General features: G+C 51.9%; 1 protein-coding gene across 17 annotated transcripts in view; it reads left to right on the top strand.

Moving 5' to 3' along the window:
* Window positions 1-20,716, top strand: part of celf2 (cugbp, Elav-like family member 2) — a 124,291-nt gene extending 103,575 nt beyond the window's left edge. For 4 of the 17 annotated variants that reach the window (XM_088405919.1, XM_088405906.1, XM_088405910.1 and 1 more), the window contains 12 exons: window positions 1,339-1,421; window positions 3,767-3,815; window positions 5,929-6,063; window positions 7,865-7,944; window positions 10,918-11,079; window positions 11,757-11,820; window positions 12,234-12,368; window positions 13,252-13,380; window positions 15,397-15,594; window positions 16,001-16,103; window positions 16,245-16,426; window positions 17,556-20,716. In XM_088405919.1, coding sequence (XP_088262045.1) covers window positions 1,339-1,421; window positions 3,767-3,815; window positions 5,929-6,063; window positions 7,865-7,944; window positions 10,918-11,079; window positions 11,757-11,820; window positions 12,234-12,368; window positions 13,252-13,380; window positions 15,397-15,594; window positions 16,001-16,103; window positions 16,245-16,416 — 1,310 coding nt within the window. In that variant the 3' untranslated portion in view covers window positions 16,417-16,426; window positions 17,556-20,716. Of the gene's footprint in view, window positions 1-1,338; window positions 1,422-3,766; window positions 3,816-5,928; window positions 6,064-7,864; window positions 7,945-10,917; window positions 11,080-11,756; window positions 11,821-12,233; window positions 12,369-13,251; window positions 13,381-15,396; window positions 15,595-15,959; window positions 16,104-16,244; window positions 16,427-17,555 lie in introns of all 17 variants that reach the window. The other 13 variants (XM_088405907.1, XM_088405912.1, XM_088405913.1 and 10 more) reach the window with 11 other exon arrangements.
* Window positions 20,717-21,553: the final 837 nt, after the last annotated feature.

Here is a 21,553-nt window from a genome sequence, read left to right as displayed (position 1 = left end):
CGACAGGCAACGAGAGTGTCGTCACACCCGCGGGGAATTTAGCAGAAATTCAAGCGCGCGGCCGCGTACGTCCGGATGCTACTTTATCCGCTCGATTTACCTTGTGACTCTTCAGCTGTCCGCGCGTACCGCTTTGGATCTTCTTTTTCATATTTTGGGCAAATCTCCCGGCGCGACGGCGGGAAATGCGGGCCGGCTCACCTGCGGCGGCGGCGAGACGAGGCAATTATCTGCTCGGGCGGCTCGAGTTGAGGCCGAGGCGCCGAGACGCCCCATCTCATTGTTTCCCAAGCGGAGGGGCCAATTACGTTGCTCCGGCTCGTCGCTAGCTCCTTTTTACCGATTACAGCAGAGGGGCGAGCGGGACCCCGTTCTGGGATCCGGACTCGGGTCCGGTTGAATTGAGGCTGAGCCTTACATAGCCGTACATATGTAGGTTCCGTTTATCGGCGCCTGCAAAAAAATGGAAAAACGGTATGGCCATCTACTGTCAAAGAAATTTCTGTTTGCTGGCAGTTTGACCACCGCTCAACGGAATTTTGCAAAAATCACAGGAAAATCAACTAACCAACTAACTAAGATCGTGATTATTTTTGTGCGCAAATTCTCACACAGAAACGTTGCACTTCGAAGTTTGACATGTTCTGATCATCTGCTGCAAATTTCAGTTTTTTTTTTCCCATTGATTTGTTTATGATATCCTAAAAAAAATGAAAGGATTTTCCATCGTTTGTAACATAATGTCACAAGGGTTAAAGAGACCTGCTGCTTGTGCGTGCATGGGGTCCGTTCCTCTTCTCTTTGATCCCGGCCTGGGCAAGCCGCCCCATTGGGAGCACCCGCCGCGTGCCCCCCCCCTCCCCCCGGGGCCGACTGCGCCGCAGGAATCACATCACGCAGCTTTTCTCTAGAAATCCCCAATGTAGCGCTTCGGCGCCGGCCGTCAGCATCGGGGCCGCATCCGAGCCGCCTTTTCACGGCGAGCCTAAATTGTGGCCAACTTGACCGCGGCGAGAAGGAGATCAAGCCGGGCCTGGCGCTGGCGATTCCATCCGAAACGCTCCGAAATGCGCATCCGTTGCGCCTCCGACCTCATCAAAGCGGCTTCGGGGACGGAGACGCCAAACCCGCTCCGGACGCTGAAATGAAGACGGCGAGACCGGAAGCCAGCTTTTCTCTATCTGGGAAAGATCACGCGTCTCGCCCTGTTTGGGTTCTCCCAGCCTGGCTAAGTCAGATTCCGCGTGAAAACGGCACTTTGGATAATACTCGGGGACGCCCGTCCGGGTGCCGGCGGAAAAAATGTGCGCGCGTAACCCGTGTGCCTGTGTTTTGTAGGCTGCTGTTTTGTGACGTTTTACACGCGGAAAGCTGCCCTGGAGGCTCAGAATGCGCTGCACAACATCAAGACCTTAACAGGGGTGAGTCTTTGCCCTCCTTTTTCCAGAGGAAGCGCTTTTTCTTTGGAAATGAACTCATCCCAGCTCAAAGGGATCCGACAATTCATCAATGAGTTTGATTTTCAAATGGCACGTATGGGCTTTTGTTTGTTTGTTTTTTTCTACCTACCCGTATTGCCAGTTTGGCCGCACAACATGGGGGTGACCCGGTTAGGCGGGACTCGCCAATCGCTGTCGGAATAAGTCGGTTACGTCTCCGGCGAGCCCCGCGGCACACCCCAGCACTTTGGGGATTAGGGCCACATGAAACGGCTTTTCCCATCCCTGCGCCCGCTCCGCCTTTGGCCTTTCCACTTCAGGTAGCGGCCAATAATCCGGACAGCGGGAGGAAGGTGCTTGCGGACTGCCAGCTAAAGCCCTTCACACGCTTACCCCCCCCCCCCCCCCCCCCCCCCCCCCCCCCCACAGGAATGGGAGCAAAAATGCTCGGTATTATATTTGCAATTTTACCCCATAACAACATCAGCTTCGCTTCTTTGCAAATAGGACACGCTAGCTCCCTATACACAAGTCAAGTCAGAGAATATCCTTTTGAGAAAAGTCCTTTTACATTTTAGCTTCATACTTTCCAGAGACAAACGTTATAACGTTACGTGATAAGAAGTCCCCCCCGAACAGAGAAACTTCAAATTGCTATAAACATAAATGCAAACAGCGGATGACGTTCATGCCTTCCAGAGTTGGCGAAATCCTCGTAAAACCCCAGCTAAAAACATTCAGATTTGATCTACATTTGGAAAATTAGGAGCAAAATAGTATAGTAAGTGCTACTTACATATAATATCATGTATACCATTAAATAACATCATAAATACATCAAGGAAAAATGAAATTTCATGGCCTTATTCCCCAGCGAGGTTAGCCTAGCCTAGCCTAGCCTAGCCTTCTTCGTCCTGTATTTCTTGAGACGAAAAAATTAGTATTCCACTTGGCGACGTGAAATGGCGTAAGCCGGGGACGCCGTAACCCCGCGGTCCCCTGGATATGCCATGCGCATATATAAGGCCGTTTCCCGACGCCATCGATCCTCGCGCCGCGCGCTCAAGGCTTCTGTCCGAGCGGCTCGTCGGGAGATTTTCCGGCAAATTGAACGCTTTGATTAGCGTGTGACAGATGTCAAGGGGCCCCCTCGCCGGCGCCGCCCCGCCGTCCCCATGCCCCCCCCCCGCCGTCCCCATGCCCCCCCCCCCCGCCCCCCAGGGGGATGAAGGGAAGGACGGCGGGGAATGTAGGACACGTCCTTGCTCACGGAGCGTTTCGCTTTGCCGCCTTTGAATCAAAGGCCTTTGATTGGCCGGCTGGCTTGCTTCCTTCCTCTCAAGGATGTTTGGAGGCCACCCCAGCGCAGAAGACGGAGCGGACGGACGGACGGACGGAACCGCCTCTTGCAACAAAAAGTTCAAACTCAGGCGCTGTCCATGTTTGCGCCATTCATTAGCTGAAGGAGACGCCAACAAGCGAGGGACCACTGTCTTCTGAGTGGGATCCCAATGTTCTCTGAGAAGCGCAATGACTCCATTTCATTAGTCTGCCCCCTTCAGGCAGACTTGTGAACTGACAGACAGACAGAGAGCATGATGAATGGGGGGACACGGGATGAAGTTCTGCGTGTGTGTGCGCGTGAGATCAAATTGGATGATCAAAGTCTTGTATGGCAGCGTGCCTGAGCCGAGGGGCACACACACACACACACACGCGCGCGCGCACGCGCGGACGGCGTTTGAGTGTGATTGATTCGGCAGCAGATTCGGAGAATCGCTGTCATCCGTCTCTCTGCAGATCAAACGGCGACATAATCCCCCATAAAGGAAGCAGACACAGCCCAAATAAAAAAAAAATGGAACCCCTTTCAACGTGGCCCCCGAATCCCATCGCTCGGCAGATATTTAATATTCAAAACATACGGCGGCAGGCTCGGGTCTTCATCGGGTCGCGAAGGCGGAGTTTGCGTCGTTTTCGTCGTTTTTCAAAATGAGGACGTTTGTGTGGCAAACTCAATTCCAACTTTGTCAGTTGGCAGACAAGTTTCCCACGACGAGATGCGTGCAAAGGGCTCGAGGAGGACCCCGATTGGCCGAGAACAGAAAGGAGCCTGCTCGCGAATGGCATCTCTAATGACAACGCGCAAAGGAGGCGCCATAGCATAGTTTAGCAGTTTCTCGTTCCAATTCATTTGCTCTTCATTTGAAAAGTCAAGTAAAGGAGTGATTGGCCAGTAATTGGCGATTGGCCAAGAAGAAAAAGGGGCCTTCATCTCTCGACGAGGCTCAGCCGCAACATTCAAGCCGTGTGTCGTCTCGTTGCAGATGCACCACCCCATCCAGATGAAGCCCGCGGACAGCGAGAAGTCAAACGGTGAGCCTTCACAACATTTTTTTTTTGTTCGACTTTCGGAGAAACAAGCAGAATAATAGCCAGTTCACTAATAACCGACAAAAAAAGAGAAAGGGCGAGACGAGCCCAAAGTGATGAAGAGGAGTGCGCTGAATTATTGAGGCGTCTGCGGGAGGTCAATCGGAGTTGAAGAATTTTGGCTTCCTCTTCCCCGGGGCGCGCGCACCTGCTTTCTAAAGATACCCTTGGAAAAGCATTGCGCATTCATGACGGGAAGCCGGCATTCCTTTTCATGGCGCGCGCGCACAAGCTTAGCCGTCGTTCTTGCGCGAAATCCCACCCGCCGCCTTACCCTCATTCCCCAAATATAAGACACACTTTTTTTTTCCCCAAAAGTATGGAATGTCTGTTGGCAGCAAGTGCCTGCTGCAGATAACAGCGTCTCGCGTTAGCCGAGGTTGTTATTTTCAAGAAAAGAAGCAAGCGGACTGAACCAGCGTCCGAGTCGGTCCGTGTTCACCGTTTTGAGCACGGCATCACAAAAAACACCTGAATCCAAAATGAATGGTGCGTCCTATACACAGGTGTGTCTTTTATTGGGGGAATTACGGTATATATTGTGTCAAACAAATAGTGTACTATGACTGTCCTTATTGATGTGTTTCTCTCCATTTTTTTTTCGCTTCAATCCTTTCGACATTAGCTTGGGGCCTCACTACCCTCATCCACCCGGGAAGAGGAGAAAGAGTCTAGTCCCCACAATGGGCTGCCATCAACAGGAAGTGATGAGACAGAGCGCTCGTCAATTCCCCAATTGGCTAAATTTAGCAATTTGATTGTGGGGGGGAATAGCCCGGGATTGACGTCTCTTTGACTTTTCCGCGCCGGATGAACTCATCTGTTAAGCGTCCTCTTAGAGCAATCGAGCCGCAGTTTGCCAGCGGGCGTTTTGCGTGATGCGCCGCTGAACCGCCGCCAAATTTGACCGGAGGCGGTGGGGCGGGGCGGCGGCGACTTCATAAAAGCGCCGACCCCGGCTCAAAAGCCGGCACGGTGAAATATGGAGCGGCGCGCGTATCCATCCACTTAACGATAACGACCTGGAAATAAAGGCTGCGTTAGCGTGATGAATGGCTGCCGCGAGTTCTATTAGGCCACGCCGCCGCCCGACGTAGCGGCTTCGACACCCTCGGCTAAGAGAGAGACGCCGTAAACCCAAGAGAGCGAGCTTCCCGAGCCGACGTAAACCCAAGAGAGCGAGCTTCCCGAGCCGACGCCTCGATTGGCCTCACCTTTCCGTTCCTTCGTCTTCTTGCCCGCCATTGAAAGAGTTCAAATCGTATTCATGAAACTTTTTTGGAATACCGCCATCGATTCACAGCTCGATTTCAAATTGACAGATTTGTTTGACTGGCGGAGCGCCTCCCGGAGGCTAGCGACAAAGTCCGCACGCGACTAGAAGCCACGGGGCTCAAATCGTGAGGAATAAATTGCAAAAAATGGCTACGTGAACGTTTGCAAAGGAGACGCTGGCGGTTTGGCCGTTCAACCGCCGAAACGACGTTCCGGCCTTCCGCTTTGAAGGCCCCGTCGGGTACGTCACATGACCCGCTCGCCCAAAATTAATTAGCGCCTTGGACGGCCGGCGCTCCGCGGGTAGGAAACGAGCGCCACTTATCTTCTTTCCCTTTTTTTAAAGGCGCAAACAATCCGCCGAGCAAAATAAACAAGTGCGCTATTGATTTCCCAGAGTGCAACGGAGCGCTTATCTGCCTCGCCTCTGACACTTGCCTCATTAAAAATGAATTGGATTAGCATTGAACGCGCGCGCACCGACGAAGGGCCACCAGAGTTCCTCGCCGCCACCTGCGCTCGCCCCGCTCCGTCTTCCTCCGGCCAAAGTGGCGCTCGGCAAGGCGCTAACGAGACAAGCGCTTTTCCCGCTGGCGGCGGCGCGCGGGGGAGAGGAACTGCCTTCCAATCTCCAGGGGGTTTTTTTGTTTTGTCTTTTTTTTCCACAGCCGCCGTACGCTGGATTTGTTTCAGTCATTCGGGGGCTCTCTTGCCTTTCGGTAGTCGGTCAAAGGCATCGTTTGCGAGTTGATGAAATTGCCCCCCCCCCCCTCCCCCGCAGCGGTGGAAGACAGGAAGCTGTTCATCGGCATGGTGTCCAAGAAGTGCAACGAGAACGACATCCGGGTCATGTTCTCCGCCTTCGGCCAGATCGAGGAGTGCCGGATCCTGCGGGGCCCGGACGGGCTGAGCAGAGGTGCGTCGGCGTTCCGTTGCGTTCCGTCGCCGGATGCCGCTCACTCCCATCCAAGCGTCCGGCGGGCAAATGTCCACAACAGCCTCCAGTGGCCTCCCGCAAAGGAACCCCTAGAAAGGTTCTACTCAGAGGTGGGGGAGACCTCCCGAAAGACGGCGCCTGACTTTGACTTTTGGACGGGTGACGTCCTCCCACCTCTGCTTCCGGTCCGGTTCATTGTGGACCTTTCCAGTGACAACTTGGGGCTGTTGTGGCAGCTGGGAAAATTTTGGCTCTATATAGCATCTTTCCCTCTCTCCCCCGACCCCTTTTTCCTGCCCCACCCCACTCACCCCCCTCCTCCCAAAACCACGACCCCCCCCCCCCCTCCTTTACATGTGCTTCACCTTCCAGCCTCGACTCACGTCTCGTCATCGTCACACCTCTCACCGACAGGATAACTTCAAAGTAACCCCCCCCCCTTTTCATTAGAATACGACACCAGAGAGTTTTTCCTCAGATTGAGGTCACGATACACCAGCGTGAAGTGACTAGAAAGTCGAAACGCTGCCAAATTTGGTGACCGTCCCTTAGAGAGGGTGCCCTTTGGCGTAGCGCCGGAAGACGTCCCTAAAACGTGACTGAATATCTTTAGACACGGCTCCTTCGGGGGGGGGTGTACCTCATTTCGGTCACATTGGCTTCAGGGGATACATTTCCAAACATTGCTCCAGGGAATCTCTAGAAGGTACCCCGGACATGTCTGCCGCGAAGCCCAAAGGCTTCTTCGGGCCTTCTCGCGGGCTCCGCTCGTAGACGCGCCTCACGAAATTGGAATCGCAGAGTCCAATCGCAAAGCTAGAAATCCATCCTTGAGCCGCCCGCGCTTCCCGTACCGTATATCTTCCTCTTCTCCCACCTTCCTCTCCCTCCCTCCGTCACGCCAGCTTCAGTGTCATCCCGTCACTCGTGTGTTGTTGTTGTTGTTGTTGTTGTTGTCGTGTAGTGTGGTTATCGTGCGCTCGTTCTGGATGTTTGAGCGTTGCTTGGACTCTTTCGGCGTGCTCCACCCTCTCCCGATTGGACGGGATTCAGCCCGGCCCTCCCCAAACGCCGTTCTCGCACTAATTCGTCGGCCCACCTCTTTCCCTATCCCCCCCGGTGCCGCTCTTTCGTCCCGATCGATATTTCGCACATCTCGGCGCTAACGCGGAGCACTTAGCGCCGAGCGAAAAGAGGAAGCCGCTCCGGCGAGTGAATAAAGACCCCCAGGAAGCTTGGCCAACGAAGAGCTCGGAAAGCGTCCCGGGATCCGCCGGCTCCGCCTCCGCGCCGTCATTAAAAGCCGCGCCATCAATTGGCGGAGAGGAGCGGCCGCGCTATAAATAAAAAATGGATCGTAGCGCCGGCGAGCCGAGGGAGCTAGCCCACTTTCGCTAAAGGCCCCTTTGCCTCCCCGGGAGGAGGAGAGCCGGGTTCCCGCTTTATTTAGCGGCGCCCGACTTCTGCGGCCTGACGACGCGTCCCGGGGGAGGAGAGGGCTTAGGCCGGCGGGGGAGGTGGAGTCACGCGGAAAGAGGGCGGGGCCGCACTCGTCACGACACCGTGCTCGTTTCCCGCTGTTGTTGCTATAGCGACCGACAACACTTTGTTGTCCCGTTCTCTGTTTTTTGGGTCTCCTGTGGGTTTTTTTATAACGACGACGTGTCCAACCCTTTTGTCTTGTTTTTGTTCTTTCTCGTCTTTCCTCCTCTTCCTGCCCTCCTTCCTCCCACCCGCTGTCCCGCCATCCCACCCCCGTCCCCCTCCGCCCTCCCCACAGGATGTGCCTTTGTCACGTTTTCCACCCGAGCTATGGCACAGAATGCAATCAAAGCCATGCACCAGTCTCAGACCATGGAGGTACTGTGCCCTCTCATCTTCTACTCTCTTGTCAAATGTTCAAAGGAATTTGTCCTTCAGCCCTCCGACGCCACCGTTCCCGCGCGCAGTCGGGCCGCGCGCGACCTATTTCCGCGCGGGCGGGCTCGTCGCGGCCGCCTCTCAAAGTTATCCGACCTTGCCGAACCGCTCGAGCTTTTACGGCCCGTCGTCAGTGTTCGCCGTCATGCTCCGCCCGCGCGCGAGGTCGACGGCGCGCAGTTTGGAGGTGAACTTTTTCGGATGACGTTTGGTGGAGAGGTTCCCTTATGTCGCCGCTTTAAACCAAAACGATCGAATTTTAATGGCGGTCACGATCAATTAAGCGGATCCTCGGCGATATTCAAAAGCCGGCCGTACGTGCCAAATCGAGCGCTTCGTCTTTCTACCACCAGGGGGCAATGTTTCCCACATGTTTGCATGAGCGGAGCCTCTGCTTTTCTCACCCTCGTTTTTCGTGGTGTTACTCGAATTATGGAAGGCGATTCCGTGAGTCGAGCGTTTCCGAAACATTTGCGTGAAGACCGGATTCCATGCCACTGCTCCAAACTGACTTTGGGGACCGAAATGATTCAATAATTCTGTGGCTGACTCGCATTGTATATTAGCGGGTGTCCAAGTGCAGCGAAATGGCGCCTCGCTGTATAAGCGCTAGCCCGCCTCGGCGATGCTCCTCTCGCCTTGTGGAAACGAAACCAAAAAAAAAAAAAAAAAAATGTGGAGGAGGTTACCGCAGACCTCATCAGCTGCGTCTTAATGGAGGTCCTGAATGCCAGTTATTTTCTTTTGTGCGCCACGTTCGGCTTCCGGAAGGGTGACAGGCCTGCCATTTGGAGAGAATTGGACCAGTGAGTCGGCGCTAATAACAGGCTATGTGCGCCGTTCCTAACCCCCCCGTAACCCCTTCATTAGTCGCCATCATAATAATCACCCTGGCCGCAAGATCCGCCCCCTCGGGCACGTGCGTTTCTATGGTGCGCTTGCCACTTAAGCGCTCTGCAATGGCGACCTTTCACCCATGGCGATAAACGTATGCATGTATATTGTGCGCGGGCGTGTGTGTGTGGTTATCGTATGTATGTATGTCCATATATATATATATGTGTGTGTGTGTGTGTGTTTTAATGTAGTTCATGTCCATGTCCAATAACATTCTGCCGACGGCAGAAGCAGCGTACGTCAAGTGTAAAAGGTTTTCATCATGATGGAAAAAGTGTCGCTATTAAGCTAGAGTGGTTCCAACGTTGTTCAACACGTGCATGGTTAACGCACACATGCATGTGCATCCACCTCGGTTTCAAAAAAAAAAAAAAGGCACGAGGCCTTGGGCGCTTTGGTTATGTTCACTTCTGCAATTTCAAAGCAATTACTTTTGCTCTCAATCACGTTTGGTAAATAGAGTCGAGTTATTGTCTGGGCTCCATTTCAGCACGCGTGCGTGGATTTTTGAGGGCGCAACATCACATTTTAGTAGTTGTATTTTTGGAGAGATTTGTTTACCCCCAAAACTTTGTTTTTTAAAGTTAAAAAAGGGTATGTATGCATTAAAGTGTATCTTTGTGTGCATGCGATTGTGTGCGTGTGTGTGTGTGTGTGCGTGCGTGCGTGCGTGTACGTGTGTGTGCGCGCGCGCATGTTGACAGGGCTGTCACTGTCATACGCGGCGTCTCATTACGGTGTGACATTCAAGCGCGCGGTGCCACGTGCAGCCCACCGCCTGAATGTCAGGTCCTAATAAAGTGGATGTCTGAGACAGCCGGTCGGTTCACAGGCGGGGGCGGCTCGCCCCGGCGCCCCCGCCCCCCCCAGCCATCGCCGTTCTTCCCGCCGCCTCCGTCGTTCCGCCGGACCGGTCTGAATCTTGAAATTTCCGCTTGATCCCTTTTTTCTGCATCGGGCTTCTTGCGCCGGGGGGCCGGACAGCAAAAGTCCACCCCGCCCTCAAGTGGACACCGATCGGCTGCCGTCGCGTTTGACGTAACCGTGTTTTATTTGAATGCCGTTTGTCTCACGATTCATCTTTGAATGGGGAACGGGACATTTTGTCGCCATGCTATCAGACTTCCAAAAAGCAAGCTGGAAAAAACCACACAGTCTAATTTCGCCCATGATCAACATTTGGGAGACGTGGGCGCCCGTTGACAGCCCGTCGCTCGCCCTAAAGACCGAAAAAAAAGCGTCTCTCTCTCCCCCTTTTTCTCTCGCGCGCTCTTCCACACACTAATTAGAGTAAGGGCGCAAATCTCTGGATCTTCTAGTGGAGCCGCTTCCTCTGCTTCTCGCTCTTTCCGGTCATCCCGGCCGTCCGATCGCTCTCCCCCGCGCACGCGCGGCTGACGAAATAGTTGGACAAGTCGTGAAATCTCATTCTCGACTCGGAGATAACTGAGCCCTCGCGGGGCTTCCTGTGCGCGCCTTTGCAATGTGTGCTATGTGTCCTTTCGGATCCTTATTAGCGCTTTTTTTCTTGCTGCCTTTAATGACATCTGACAAAATGAGACAATTTCACGTCATGTCGAGCCGGGCGTCTCATTTTCCACAAACATAACCGAGCCAAAATAAATCTTCCGCTACGTTATAAGAGTTTGATGGAGTAAGACGGCCTCGCTATTTTGAAGGTGGACTCGGCCAAGCCCGCTTTCTTCTTTTCGCAACAGGCTCGATTTCCGCCCTTTTTGCTGAGGGAAGACCGGCACATTGCACTGCTGATATTTAAGGCCGGGGAAAAGGCCAGACGAAAGCTTTTCTTCATTTTAGATGAGAAGTAGTCTTTTCTTTTGGGGGTTTCCGTTGTTCTTTGGGCCCGGAAGACAATCCGCAGAAAGGATACCGTGACCGGGAATTATTTTCCAGCCGGCGTTTTGGAGCACTCGAATTCCCTTCCAAGAGCCTCGTTGTCTTTGTCGTCACCCACCTCGCTTTTTCCTTTCTCCCATCAACGCGGCGCAACGGCAGGGCTGCTCGTCGCCCATCGTGGTGAAGTTCGCCGACACGCAGAAGGACAAAGAGCAGCGGCGTCTGCAGCAGCAGCTGGCCCAGCAAATGCAGCAGCTCAACAGCGCCACCACCTGGGGGAGCCTGACGGGCCTGGGCGGACTCACCCCGCAGTACTTGGCGGTAAGCGAGCCCGCCTCGTCAAAACGCCGTCTCGCTATTCTTGGAGGAGAGGAGCTAAATTGGGCTTTGCTTTCGATCTAAAGGATGAGCGCTGGAAAGGTCCGCTCGGCTTTGTTACCATGACAACCCCGCCGCGAAGCGATCCCAAATTAGACATAAAGGCGGCGGGGGGGTTGGGGGGGGCGGCGCCAGATGAATGCCAGTCATTTTTAGGAGCTCCTGGCGGGTCGTCGTTAAAGTCGGAATATTTCCGCCGCCTTCAAAAAAAAGTCCCTTTCGCTCCGGCAGATCGCACCGACAAATTACGTCCAAGAAAAAGACGTTCTCGCGCACTGCGCCTTGAAGAAAGTGCGCGGTGGAAAAGGCGACGCAAAATTCACTGGAATGCCAACTAACCTCGGGAAAATTTGGAAAAATGATCAAGGGATGGCAAGAAAACACGACGGTATTTCGGCTCTTTTCTGTCAACGAGGCTGCGCCGATCATTTTTCCGGCTGACTTTGACGCGTGAAGTGTTTGTTGCGTTTGCTGTGCTGATAAAAAAAAACATTATTAGAAACAGTAAGAGTAGCGAGGCCAGACGGCCCGGACGAGCCCACTGAGATATCGTCGGCAAACCGAAGGGAAAAAGTCTTTTTCCTGTTGTCATCTTCAAGCAAGCGCTCTTGTGTGTGCAGTTGCTCCAACAGGCCACGTCCTCCGGCAACCTGGGCGCCTTCGGCGGGATCCAGCAGATGGCCGGTGAGTGCGCCGCCTCTCGGCTTTTGTCTTTTTTCTCTCGGCGCCCGAAGACGGCGGAACCCTCGAATCGTCGGTCTCCGTCGGCCGAGCGGGCCGGACGGGAAGCGGGGCGTCGGTCGCGCGCCTCGGCGAACGGGGAAGGAAGGAACGCCGACGACCGAGAACTTTCTTGAAGCCGGCCTCCGGGGATTCTTTGCCGAAGCTTCCCGCATCTTGCCGGGGTCGCTCGGCTTCGTCCTGCCGTTCTTTGACCGAGAATACGAGAAGAGAAAGGACGGTCTCCTTTCCCACCGGCGGGCGGGTCCGGCTTCCGTTCGGATCTTGTTTGCGTCGCCTCGGAAAGGGCACGCGCCGTCTCATCCGGCGCCAGGAGCCGGGAGGACTTGACTGAAGACTGTGTGGCCTCTCCGCAGGTATGAGCGCGCTACAGTTGCAGAACTTGGCCACTTTGGCGGCGGCGGCGGCGGCGGCCCAAAACTCCGCCAGCCCGTCCACCGCCAACGCCCTGTCCTCCGGCGCCGCCTCCCTGGGAGCGCTGGCCAGCCCAGGTAACGCCGTGTCAACGCGGCCGCCGGGGGGCTCCTCGCCATCGTTCACCCACATCCCGTCAGCCATTCGTGTCACTCGGCGGGCTTGTGTCTTGTGCGGCTGTTTGGTGCTGGCGCCGGCTTCGAAATCAACTCCGGGCGCCCGCCGCCGCGTCGGCCTCTGCGGTTACTCGCTGGACAAAAACGACCAAAAGCTGTCCCTTTACATAACCGGGTCCAAATCTTCTCAGTGCCAGTTCTTGGGAAAAGAAACCTTTAGAGGGCCGGCGAATTTTCGCTCTCCTTTCAAGGCCAACAGAATATTGTGTGCTACGTTTATGGCTGAATGTGGGCGCCGCCGTGGAAAATTGAAAAATGGACTTCCATTCTTCAGTTACACTTGCATGGCGGTAACAGCTGTGCGGTAAGTGTTGAAACACCGCCATCCGATGGTCACAGCTAGCACTGCAGTGCTCAATTGGCTCGTGCTAGGCAAGCGTTAGTCAAACGCGTCAGCGCCTCTCCATCCAAACTGTAAAACTCGATCGTGCGATCGGGACATGTTTTTGTGGAACTTGAACTCTTCTTGTTCCGGATGGGACGGAGCAAAGCGATGAGAAAAAGCCGTCGTGAAAGTGATCAGGGTGAGCGGCGGCCGGCTAGCGTCCGTGGGAGAGCGCCAGCATGTCCGCTTTGTCTTCTTTGTGTTCTGGGTAGAAATTGCGCCTGACTAGCGCCGCCCGCTGGCAATGAGCGGGCACGCCAGCCTGCATGGAACCACGTGCTCATCGTCACCTCACGCGCCATGCGGCCTCGTTGTTGTTTGGTGCGCTCGTTCTTGCGCGGTTCTTGTTTGGCGACGCCTGACCGCGGCCGCGCCGGTCCTTTTTTTGTGTGTCCCCAGCAGGGGGCGCCCCGGGCGGCTCCGGCGCGGGCGCCATGAGCTCTCTGACGTCGCTGGGCACCCTGCAGGGCCTGGCGGGCGCCACCGTCGGCCTCAACAACATTAACGCGCTAGCAGGTAGCGTCAACAGTGAGTATTGGTGGCGCCATTTGCCGCGCCAGCATGGAAAGGGCGTTTACTCCACGGCCTACTCGCCGTCAATCCCGACTTCGCATGAAATTCCGAAGAAAGCGTGCGACCGAATCCTGCGCGCTACGGTTAAAGACGGTAGTGCCGGCGCAAAAGTTTGCGTCCAACCCTGACTACGGTTGGCGACAGAGCGGCCCAGTGGACTGAGTGTCTCGCTGCAAGACGTTTGAACAACTTCGGTGTCCCGAGTGAGGCGGAACTGCGCTTGCTGTACCTTGTTTAGTACCAGAAAAGGTCGAGGTGCCAACAGACTTTTCCCCAAGGGGAGCGCAGTTTTGCCCCGCCCTCGTGCACCGACTTGTCTTACTACTTTATGGACCGTGTGGCGCGCTAGTAGGCCATGGAAGAAAGGCTCTCCATGCGCTGTCCCCCCCACCCCACGTGAGCCAGTCCATACCCGCTGCCATTTCGCCATTGCTGCTTCCTGTTTGTGTCCCGTCTCTGTTTTGTCACCTTCCTGTCGTGTTGGCACTCAAACAGCCTCAGCCCAAGATGAAATGCATTTGCCGCTGCAGCGGCTCATCGCACGTTGCATCCCGTAGCGCGCCATCGTGAATGGAAATGAATCGCAATCTCCGAAAAGAAGCCCAGTCGTTAGTTTTTCGGCTGATGTAAATCCGCACCGGCGTGTGTCCCCCCCCACCCAGCAAGCATTTCCGGGGTCTTGGTCTACTCTTGCAACAGGCAGGCTTCCGCCACATTATTCTTTGCTGACCTTTAGCGCATCCGCTGCGGTAATGCCCCCCCACGCACATACTTCAGGAGGGGGAGGAGGCTCTATTAACCCCCCCCCCTTCCCCCCGCCCTCATTTAAACACATCTAAGCCTTAATTGAATTGCAAAGGTCAGCGGTGCAATTATCCCGGAATAAATGAGTGACCTATAATCCCGAGTGCTGCAGTGATCATTTATTTGCTCGTGTCTGACGGCGAGACGACAGGGCGCAGCCCCCACTGACATCCCCCCCCTCCCAACCACCACCCGCCCCCATACCCCGAGACAAGTTGCGCCGGATGGTGAAATGAAGCCGTGACATGTCGCTAATGAGCGCCACCGCCGTGAGGTGCGGGCTCAGGGACTCCACTTCCGTCCCTAACCCCCCCCCCCATCCGCCTCCATGCCGGGCGCCGCGTGCCGAGTGACCTCAAAATCCCCCCACCTCCCTCCTTTCCTCTTGCGGCACGCCACAGGCTGGCAAAAAGAACTGCTTGCGGTCCACGGAAGCCTTTCAAAACGAAACAAAAACTCAATTCACTTTAAACCTCTAGCAGAGATATTTTATATGTATGTATTAGTGCTGTCAAGAGATTTCAAATTTAGGGGCTTAAGCTCTTAACTGGATGCCCGAGAGGTGGCAAGTTGGGTCGAGCCATTCGAGTACGGGGGAGAATCTGGCTTTTGAAACGCAATCATTGACTGAGCTTTGTTTAGTGAACTTATCGTATCCCAAAATGTTTTTTAAATGATTTTATTTCATGTTTGTGTTAAAATCTCCGGTACCCCCTGTAGTTCCTTCAAGTACCCCCAGGGATAGCCGTGCCCCCATTTGAGATCCACTGCTTTAACTGATGCAGTTTTAACCATTTGAGTCCCAAGCCTGGCGGCATCCTTTCCTTTCCAACGCGGAGGGGAACGCTTCGGGGGTTTTTTGTCCAAATAATTACTCGAACAAGTCACTCTAACGCGGAATGTTCTCCGGTTTAGTTTGCCGAAGAGCTGTCCGGGGCTGGCTCCGTTAGCGTCTTTGTCGCCACGGTTAGCTAGTCCGCAAATCCCGGAGCCCTTTCACTCATCTGCATTTCACCGACGGAATGAGAGAAGTGGCGTGGTGCGGCGCGGCGCGGCGCGGCGCGCATGCGTGTCAATGTTCTGAAAAAGTTGCCGCGAGCTAACGAGTAAGCGCACTTTTCTCTCTTTACTGTTGGGTTTGATGTAAAGTTGCTCAAATGCTCTCAGGTATGGCGGCTCTCAACGGCGGCCTGGGCGGCGCCGGGCTGGCCAACGGGGCGGCGGCGGCGGCGGCGGCGGCGGGCACCATGGACGCACTGACGCAGGCCTACTCAGGGATCCAGCAGTACGCCGCCGCCGCGCTGCCCACGCTCTACAGCCAGTCGCTGCTCCAGCAGCAGGGCGCCGCCGGCAGCCAGAAAGAAGGTAACTCTACTGTCTAAGGGCGAACTCAAAACAGGAATGTGAGCGTGACACCAAAAAGTGAAGGCCACCGCGATACCGAAATGCTGGATGTCCGTTCTCATTTAGAACCGCTCGTCGTTTCAAGACTTTTCATTCCAATTTGTCTAAATTTCATCTGTCCCGTACACTCCAAGTAGAACAAAGTCTTTGCGAGGTCGAATTGAAATTCGGGAATTTGAATTCGGGAATTGAAAAAACGAGCAAACGTGCAAGTCGGTCGTTTTCTCCAAGGGGTCGGCTCGGAAAGGGCCGGCGGCGGTTTGGCGGCAATAAGCAATCGTGAGGAAATGAAGAGCGCAATTGCGTGCTCCGTATGGTTTGGGCAGGTCCCGAGGGCGCCAACCTGTTCATCTACCACCTGCCGCAGGAGTTTGGCGACCAGGACATCCTGCAGATGTTCATGCCTTTCGGGAACGTGGTCTCCGCCAAAGTCTTCATCGACAAACAGACCAACCTCAGCAAGTGCTTCGGTAAAGGCCGAGAACGCCGGCGCTCGGGCGGGCCGGCGGGCGGGCGGGCCGGCGGGCGGGCCGGCCGGCGGGCGGGCCGGCCGGCGGGCGGGCCGGCCGGCGGGCGGGCGGGCCTCCGACAGCCTCTGCGCTGCCTTGCAGGCTTCGTGAGCTACGACAATCCGGTGTCGGCGCAGGCGGCCATCCAGGCCATGAACGGCTTCCAGATCGGCATGAAGCGGCTCAAGGTGCAGCTCAAGCGCTCCAAGAACGACAGCAAACCGTACTGATGGTAGCCGGCCCGGCGAAGCCCCGCCCCCACCCTCCCCCTTAGCGCCGCTCGGGTAAGGGACGGAGGCGCGCCTCCTTTCTTTGCTTTCCTTCTTTTTCTCTTCTTCTGCGCCGACGTGGGCTTGCGCAATCCCCTCCTTTCCGAAAAGGCGCCGCGATCCGACCCTCCGCCTCCAAAACCGCCGCCGATATCGTTCGCTTTTCTTTTGCGAGGGCCCGTCGGGCGGCTGTTTCCGACCTTTCCTTCTGAACGTACTTGATGCGCCAAAAAAACGCGCATTTTGGTAAAAATACATATATAACTTACAAAAAGCAGCTCTATTTTTATACAGCATTTTTACTGCCTCAAAAATTGAAGAAGAAAAAAAAGACGTATTCATTTGCTGGTTTTTGGGCAAAAGTCATCCAAAAATGGTTGGCCATCTCCCCTCTGTCATCTTTTTTTTTTTTGCTCCATTCTGTGGTGAATGTGTTGTGTTAGCGCGGCAGCTTTTGGACATGTTGGGGCAACGTCAGCGTGACATCCTGTCCGAAGGCTGGCTTCAAAATAAAAGCTCGTTTGTTGAAATCCTCCTTTTACAGCATGCTTTTATTTTGAGGGTCAGACTTGGCAGATTTGACATTGTGGAGTAGGTGGTGTCCTTTTTTTTTTTTTCCCCACACACAACGTTGTGACGTGCTCAGCATGAGTGCACATATAAAGGCCAAAAGTTGTCCAGGTTCCATTTGATCCGTACGCAACGCGAGACAAAAAAGTGACCGTAAGAGTACATAAGTAATATCTAAGAACTTTCAGCATTTAACTCATTCAATCCCAAAGACATTTTTTTCAATGTCATGTGCTTTTTTTTACAAAAAAGGATCAAATCATTGACCTGATAGATTTTCTGTCCATTCTAATGAAGTGCCAAAGTAATCAATTACTTTAGGTAATACAGTGCCGAAGTTATGTCATCAAGTCCTAGATTAGTTGAATACTTTAGTACCTAAAATAAGCAATGACTATGGTACTTAATGTGGTTGATTACTTTTGGTAATTCTGTGCTAAGGTAATTGATTACGTAAGGGAGTTCAATCGTAAGGTAATCGATGACTTTAGTAATTGAGTGGTCCGGGAGTCAAGTGTTGTTTTTGTGGCGGTTTGCGTAACTCTTCTTCTTGTGTCTCTTTTGCCTTTTTCAGAACGTCGTCTTCATGCCTAGCTAGCGCGTAGCTAGCGCCCCTCAAACGAAAGAAAGAAAAAAAAAACAAACAAACCAAAACACACGCGTACGAAAAAGCTGCCGCTGGCCAGAAAACAAAAACAAAAGTGTTAAGATTGGTGAGTTGTTTTTTTTTGTCTTTTCTTTTTCCCCTCTCCTGAGCTGATGCTGACACCGACTGAACTTTTTCTTTGGACGTCCACCTTTTTTATTTCTTTTTTATGTGACCTCGTGTGGCTGTTTTGGTAACGACCACAAATTAATGTGAAACCAACACAAAAGCTGCACTCACTCGTATGTATGAAAATCATTTCATTTGCCTTTTTTTTTTTTTTTTGTTTCGATTTGTTTTTGACGCCTTCTTGTGCGCGTGCGCGCGTCCCCACATCCGCCACTGCTTCTTTTGCGTGACTTTTGACAACTGAAAACAAAACATCCCGGGCGGAAAGGGTGGGCGCCCCCTCGCGGCCAGGCTTAAGACTACTTCCGCACAGTTTGGACTCCGAAGCTGTTTTTACATTTTTCAGGCCGTGTAAAGTTTTTGATAAGGAGTTTCTCATTCAATTCTATATAGAGAACAAACCACTTTTTTTCTAGAGTAGTCTCAAGGGGAACGACAACAACAAAAAGAAAAACGAGAGACATTTGGGCGCGGGGGGAAGAAATGCTACCTACTTGTGTGATTTTTGCTGAACTGATTCCCAGACAGACAATCCGTGGTTTCAATGCACATGATGAGATGACCTATATTTTCTATTCACTCTTTCAATGTATAGAGGTACAAGAAAAAAAGACAAACGTCGGTGCTTCTCCTGACCCTTAGCCTATCATCTCAAGTCCAAGACGCTCTTAACTCGTTCAATTCCAAAGACGTATTTTTGTTTGTTTGTTTGTTTGTTTTCTTCATTCAACCCCAGCTACCTTTGTTTTGTTTTGGTTTTGCTTTGTTTTTTCAAGTAATTGGTTAAAAGAGGGTCTAAGGATGGCTGCTACTTAAAGAATTCACTATTAACAGGGTCACTTACTTTATGCATTAAAGTAATGAATTGCTTTAGGTACTGTAGTAGGGAATGAAATATTCAAAAGTAATGACTTTAGTAATTCATTTATGAATTACTTCATTTACCAAGCATCTTAAGACAATCCTTTAGCCAAACACTTGGGGAAAAGTATGCGTAGAGGTACTGGACTTTTTTTTTTTTTTTAATAATGAAAACATAAAAATATGTTTTGGGGATTAAATGAGTTAATGGTCTCATGTTTCCTTTTTTATTGTTTGTTTTTTAAGAGACTAAAAACGAGTTTACTTGAATAGACAAAACCTTTGTTAGACGTGTGTTTTTTCCCCTCCTTGCTTAACTTGTTGTCGTTGAATTAGCTCTATGAAGATGAGTCAAATTTATATGAATCGAAATCTATAAATCTATATATCTAATGTCAGCTTGTGAAGCATCAATGTCATGATTTGATTTGTCTACGTGATGGCAACCAAATATTTAGACGTGTGTTTTGTGTTTTGTCTTATAATCCAGGTTAAAAAAAAAAAAGAATAAATACTTTTAAAAAAACGTGGAGTTTAGTGCCAAAATGGGAAGAGGCGACTTCCTGCCTAGCGCCAGAGCGCGCATGCGCGCTTCCGCCGCCGTTGTTGTCTCCTCCTCTTTGTGACATAATGATGATTTGCTAACGCGCGTATTTTCTTCTCAGTGTTTTCATATTTAAGATTTTCTCAATTTCAAAAGAAAAAACAAGTTTGTTCACTTGTGGTCTTGTTGCCTGAGAAAAATGTCATGTTTTCTTTTTATTTGGATTTGTGTTCTCTTTGTAAAAATGTAAAAAAAAAAAAAAATGAAAAGTGCCCACGTGTCATATATATTTAAATATAAATCTATATATATCTATAGACATGTGCACACACTTGTGCAAGACCTCACTTTGTTGTTGTTGATGTTGTTGTTTCTGGCGCGTGAGAGCCCCCCCCCCCCTCCCCCCCTGTCAACGCTTCCATGGGAACCACGCATCAACTCGCGCTTTGTTAAATCCGCGCGTCAGCAAGCCTGCACGCGCTATATGCCCCCCCCCCCCCCCCCCCCCCCCCAACAACAAATTGCCAGACAAGTCAACGCCCTTCGAACGACTGCATTTGTTGGCAAAGTAAACGATTGGCCAAACCCCATCGCGCAGTTCCTGATCCTGAGCAGGTGTTTGATTGGCTGACAATCAGGAAGCAAAACGAGGCGTTCACTTTACAAGCACAAGCGTGGTTCCTCTGGCTTCTTTTTGCTTTGTTTTCTTTTTTCACCTTTGGGGGCGGGCTGTCACGCCGTTTGGAGCTTGTCGCATCTCTGTTGGCCTTCTTAATTTATCGCGTCATCAATTCAGTGCTAATTATCAAAAGAAAATGGAGAGAAAAAAAAAGCCGAGCTTGTGCTTTCTTTGCATTTTGACTTGGGTGTTTTGGAGCATCTAGAAAATGTTTTGTGTGTGATTTTTGCCGAATTACACTTGTTCTCGTGTTCTTTTTTTCTTTGTTGTTATCCCCAAAGCTAAAAGAGTAAAAGGGGGGAAAAGTGTTTTTCTTGGTTGTTTTTGTGGAGCGAAAGCACATTTTGGGGGGGGGGGATTTTGTGTATTTGCCGCCGCCGACGGACGACAGCAACATGATGCAGGCTTTCCATTTCTACCACTGATTGTACTTATGCATCATTTTGTACCAGTGCCACTACTTTTATACTGGACATTTAACGATACAAAAGGAAAAAGGAAAAAAAAGCGCTGTCTGTGTGGCCCGATCCCTTTGATCACGTTGACTTTTTTTTTTTTTTTTTTCTCCTGGCGACCTTTCACCGAGCGGTGGGATGGCTCTCCGATTTTTTTTCAGTCCCTTGACTGGCTTGTTCTTGCGTGTATTAGTTTTTGTCAAGAATACAAATCTGAGTTGGTATAGTTGCCGGGTTTTGCTTTTTTGCCTGTTTGGATTTGCGCCGTTTTTCTGTCAGACAAACTTAAACAAAAAAAAAGTGTGCGTGTCAACGTTTTTTTTTTTTTTTGTAAACGTTTGTTCTCGTGTGATGCGTTTTGGTTTGGTTTGGTTTGGTTTTTTGCTTCTGTCTCATATTAAAACAAATTTTCCTACTGGTGCTCCCGCCTTCTTCCAACTTTATTTCGCCACGAAGCCAAACAAAAATGTGTAAAACTACATCCAAAGAGTCCAACCATTTCATATGTATATATATATGTAAAAAAAAAAAAAAAATCGATAGTCATTAGCGCAGTGACGAGTTTAATGACTAAGCTCAACAGACCTGTTTAAAGGTTTGACTGTTCACAAAATACATCCTGCGAAAAATATTAGGGTAACGGGCGCTCGAAAAGGTCTGTCGTAGTAACTTTTTCAAAACGGGCATTTATTGTCAAATCCCCTCCATTTAAATTGACAAATGGATCCAGTTGTTTGCCCTGGCCTAATAAATAATGAAAACCTGCATCAAATAGCCAACAAGTGTGATTATTGAATGTTTTTTTTTCCTCAGTGTGCAATCTATGGCCAAGGGGCCAATTGCGGTCCACGTTGACTTTTTAAGGTCCTGCGGTAGATACTAAAAAGTCAAGCGAGCGTTGCTTGCCACCATGCTTTTTAGGCAAAAGTGAAAAAGGGTAGAAATAGTGCGCAAGTTTGGAGCGGCCTGACGAAGTCTGGCACTATCTTGGCAAAGAGTCGAAAATTGAAATGGAGGACCCGCCGCTCCCTGGCGCCGCGCCTTCCCCCGGCGCTAACCGGCGTTGGATATTGCCGCCATAAATCTGGCAGGCGCCCTTCCTCTCCAATAAGCCGGCAAATCCGCAGCGCCGCTCGGTGGGCTTTGCGTCCGCCACGTCTTTTATTAAATATTGATTGAAGAGCGGAGGCCCGCTGCCATTTGCACACCTCGCTCCAGATTACATCCACGTTATTAGCAACGCGCCCGCCCTCGTCCG

Source organism: Hippichthys cyanospilos, chromosome 22 (assembly GCF_059441005.1).
Source record: "Hippichthys cyanospilos isolate Australia breed blue-spotted pipefish chromosome 22, RoL_Hcya_1.0, whole genome shotgun sequence".
Lineage (NCBI taxonomy): Eukaryota > Metazoa > Chordata > Actinopteri > Syngnathiformes > Syngnathidae > Hippichthys > Hippichthys cyanospilos.
The sequence above is the reverse complement of the archived record's forward strand: the minus strand, read 5'-3'. Positions and strand labels throughout refer to the sequence as shown.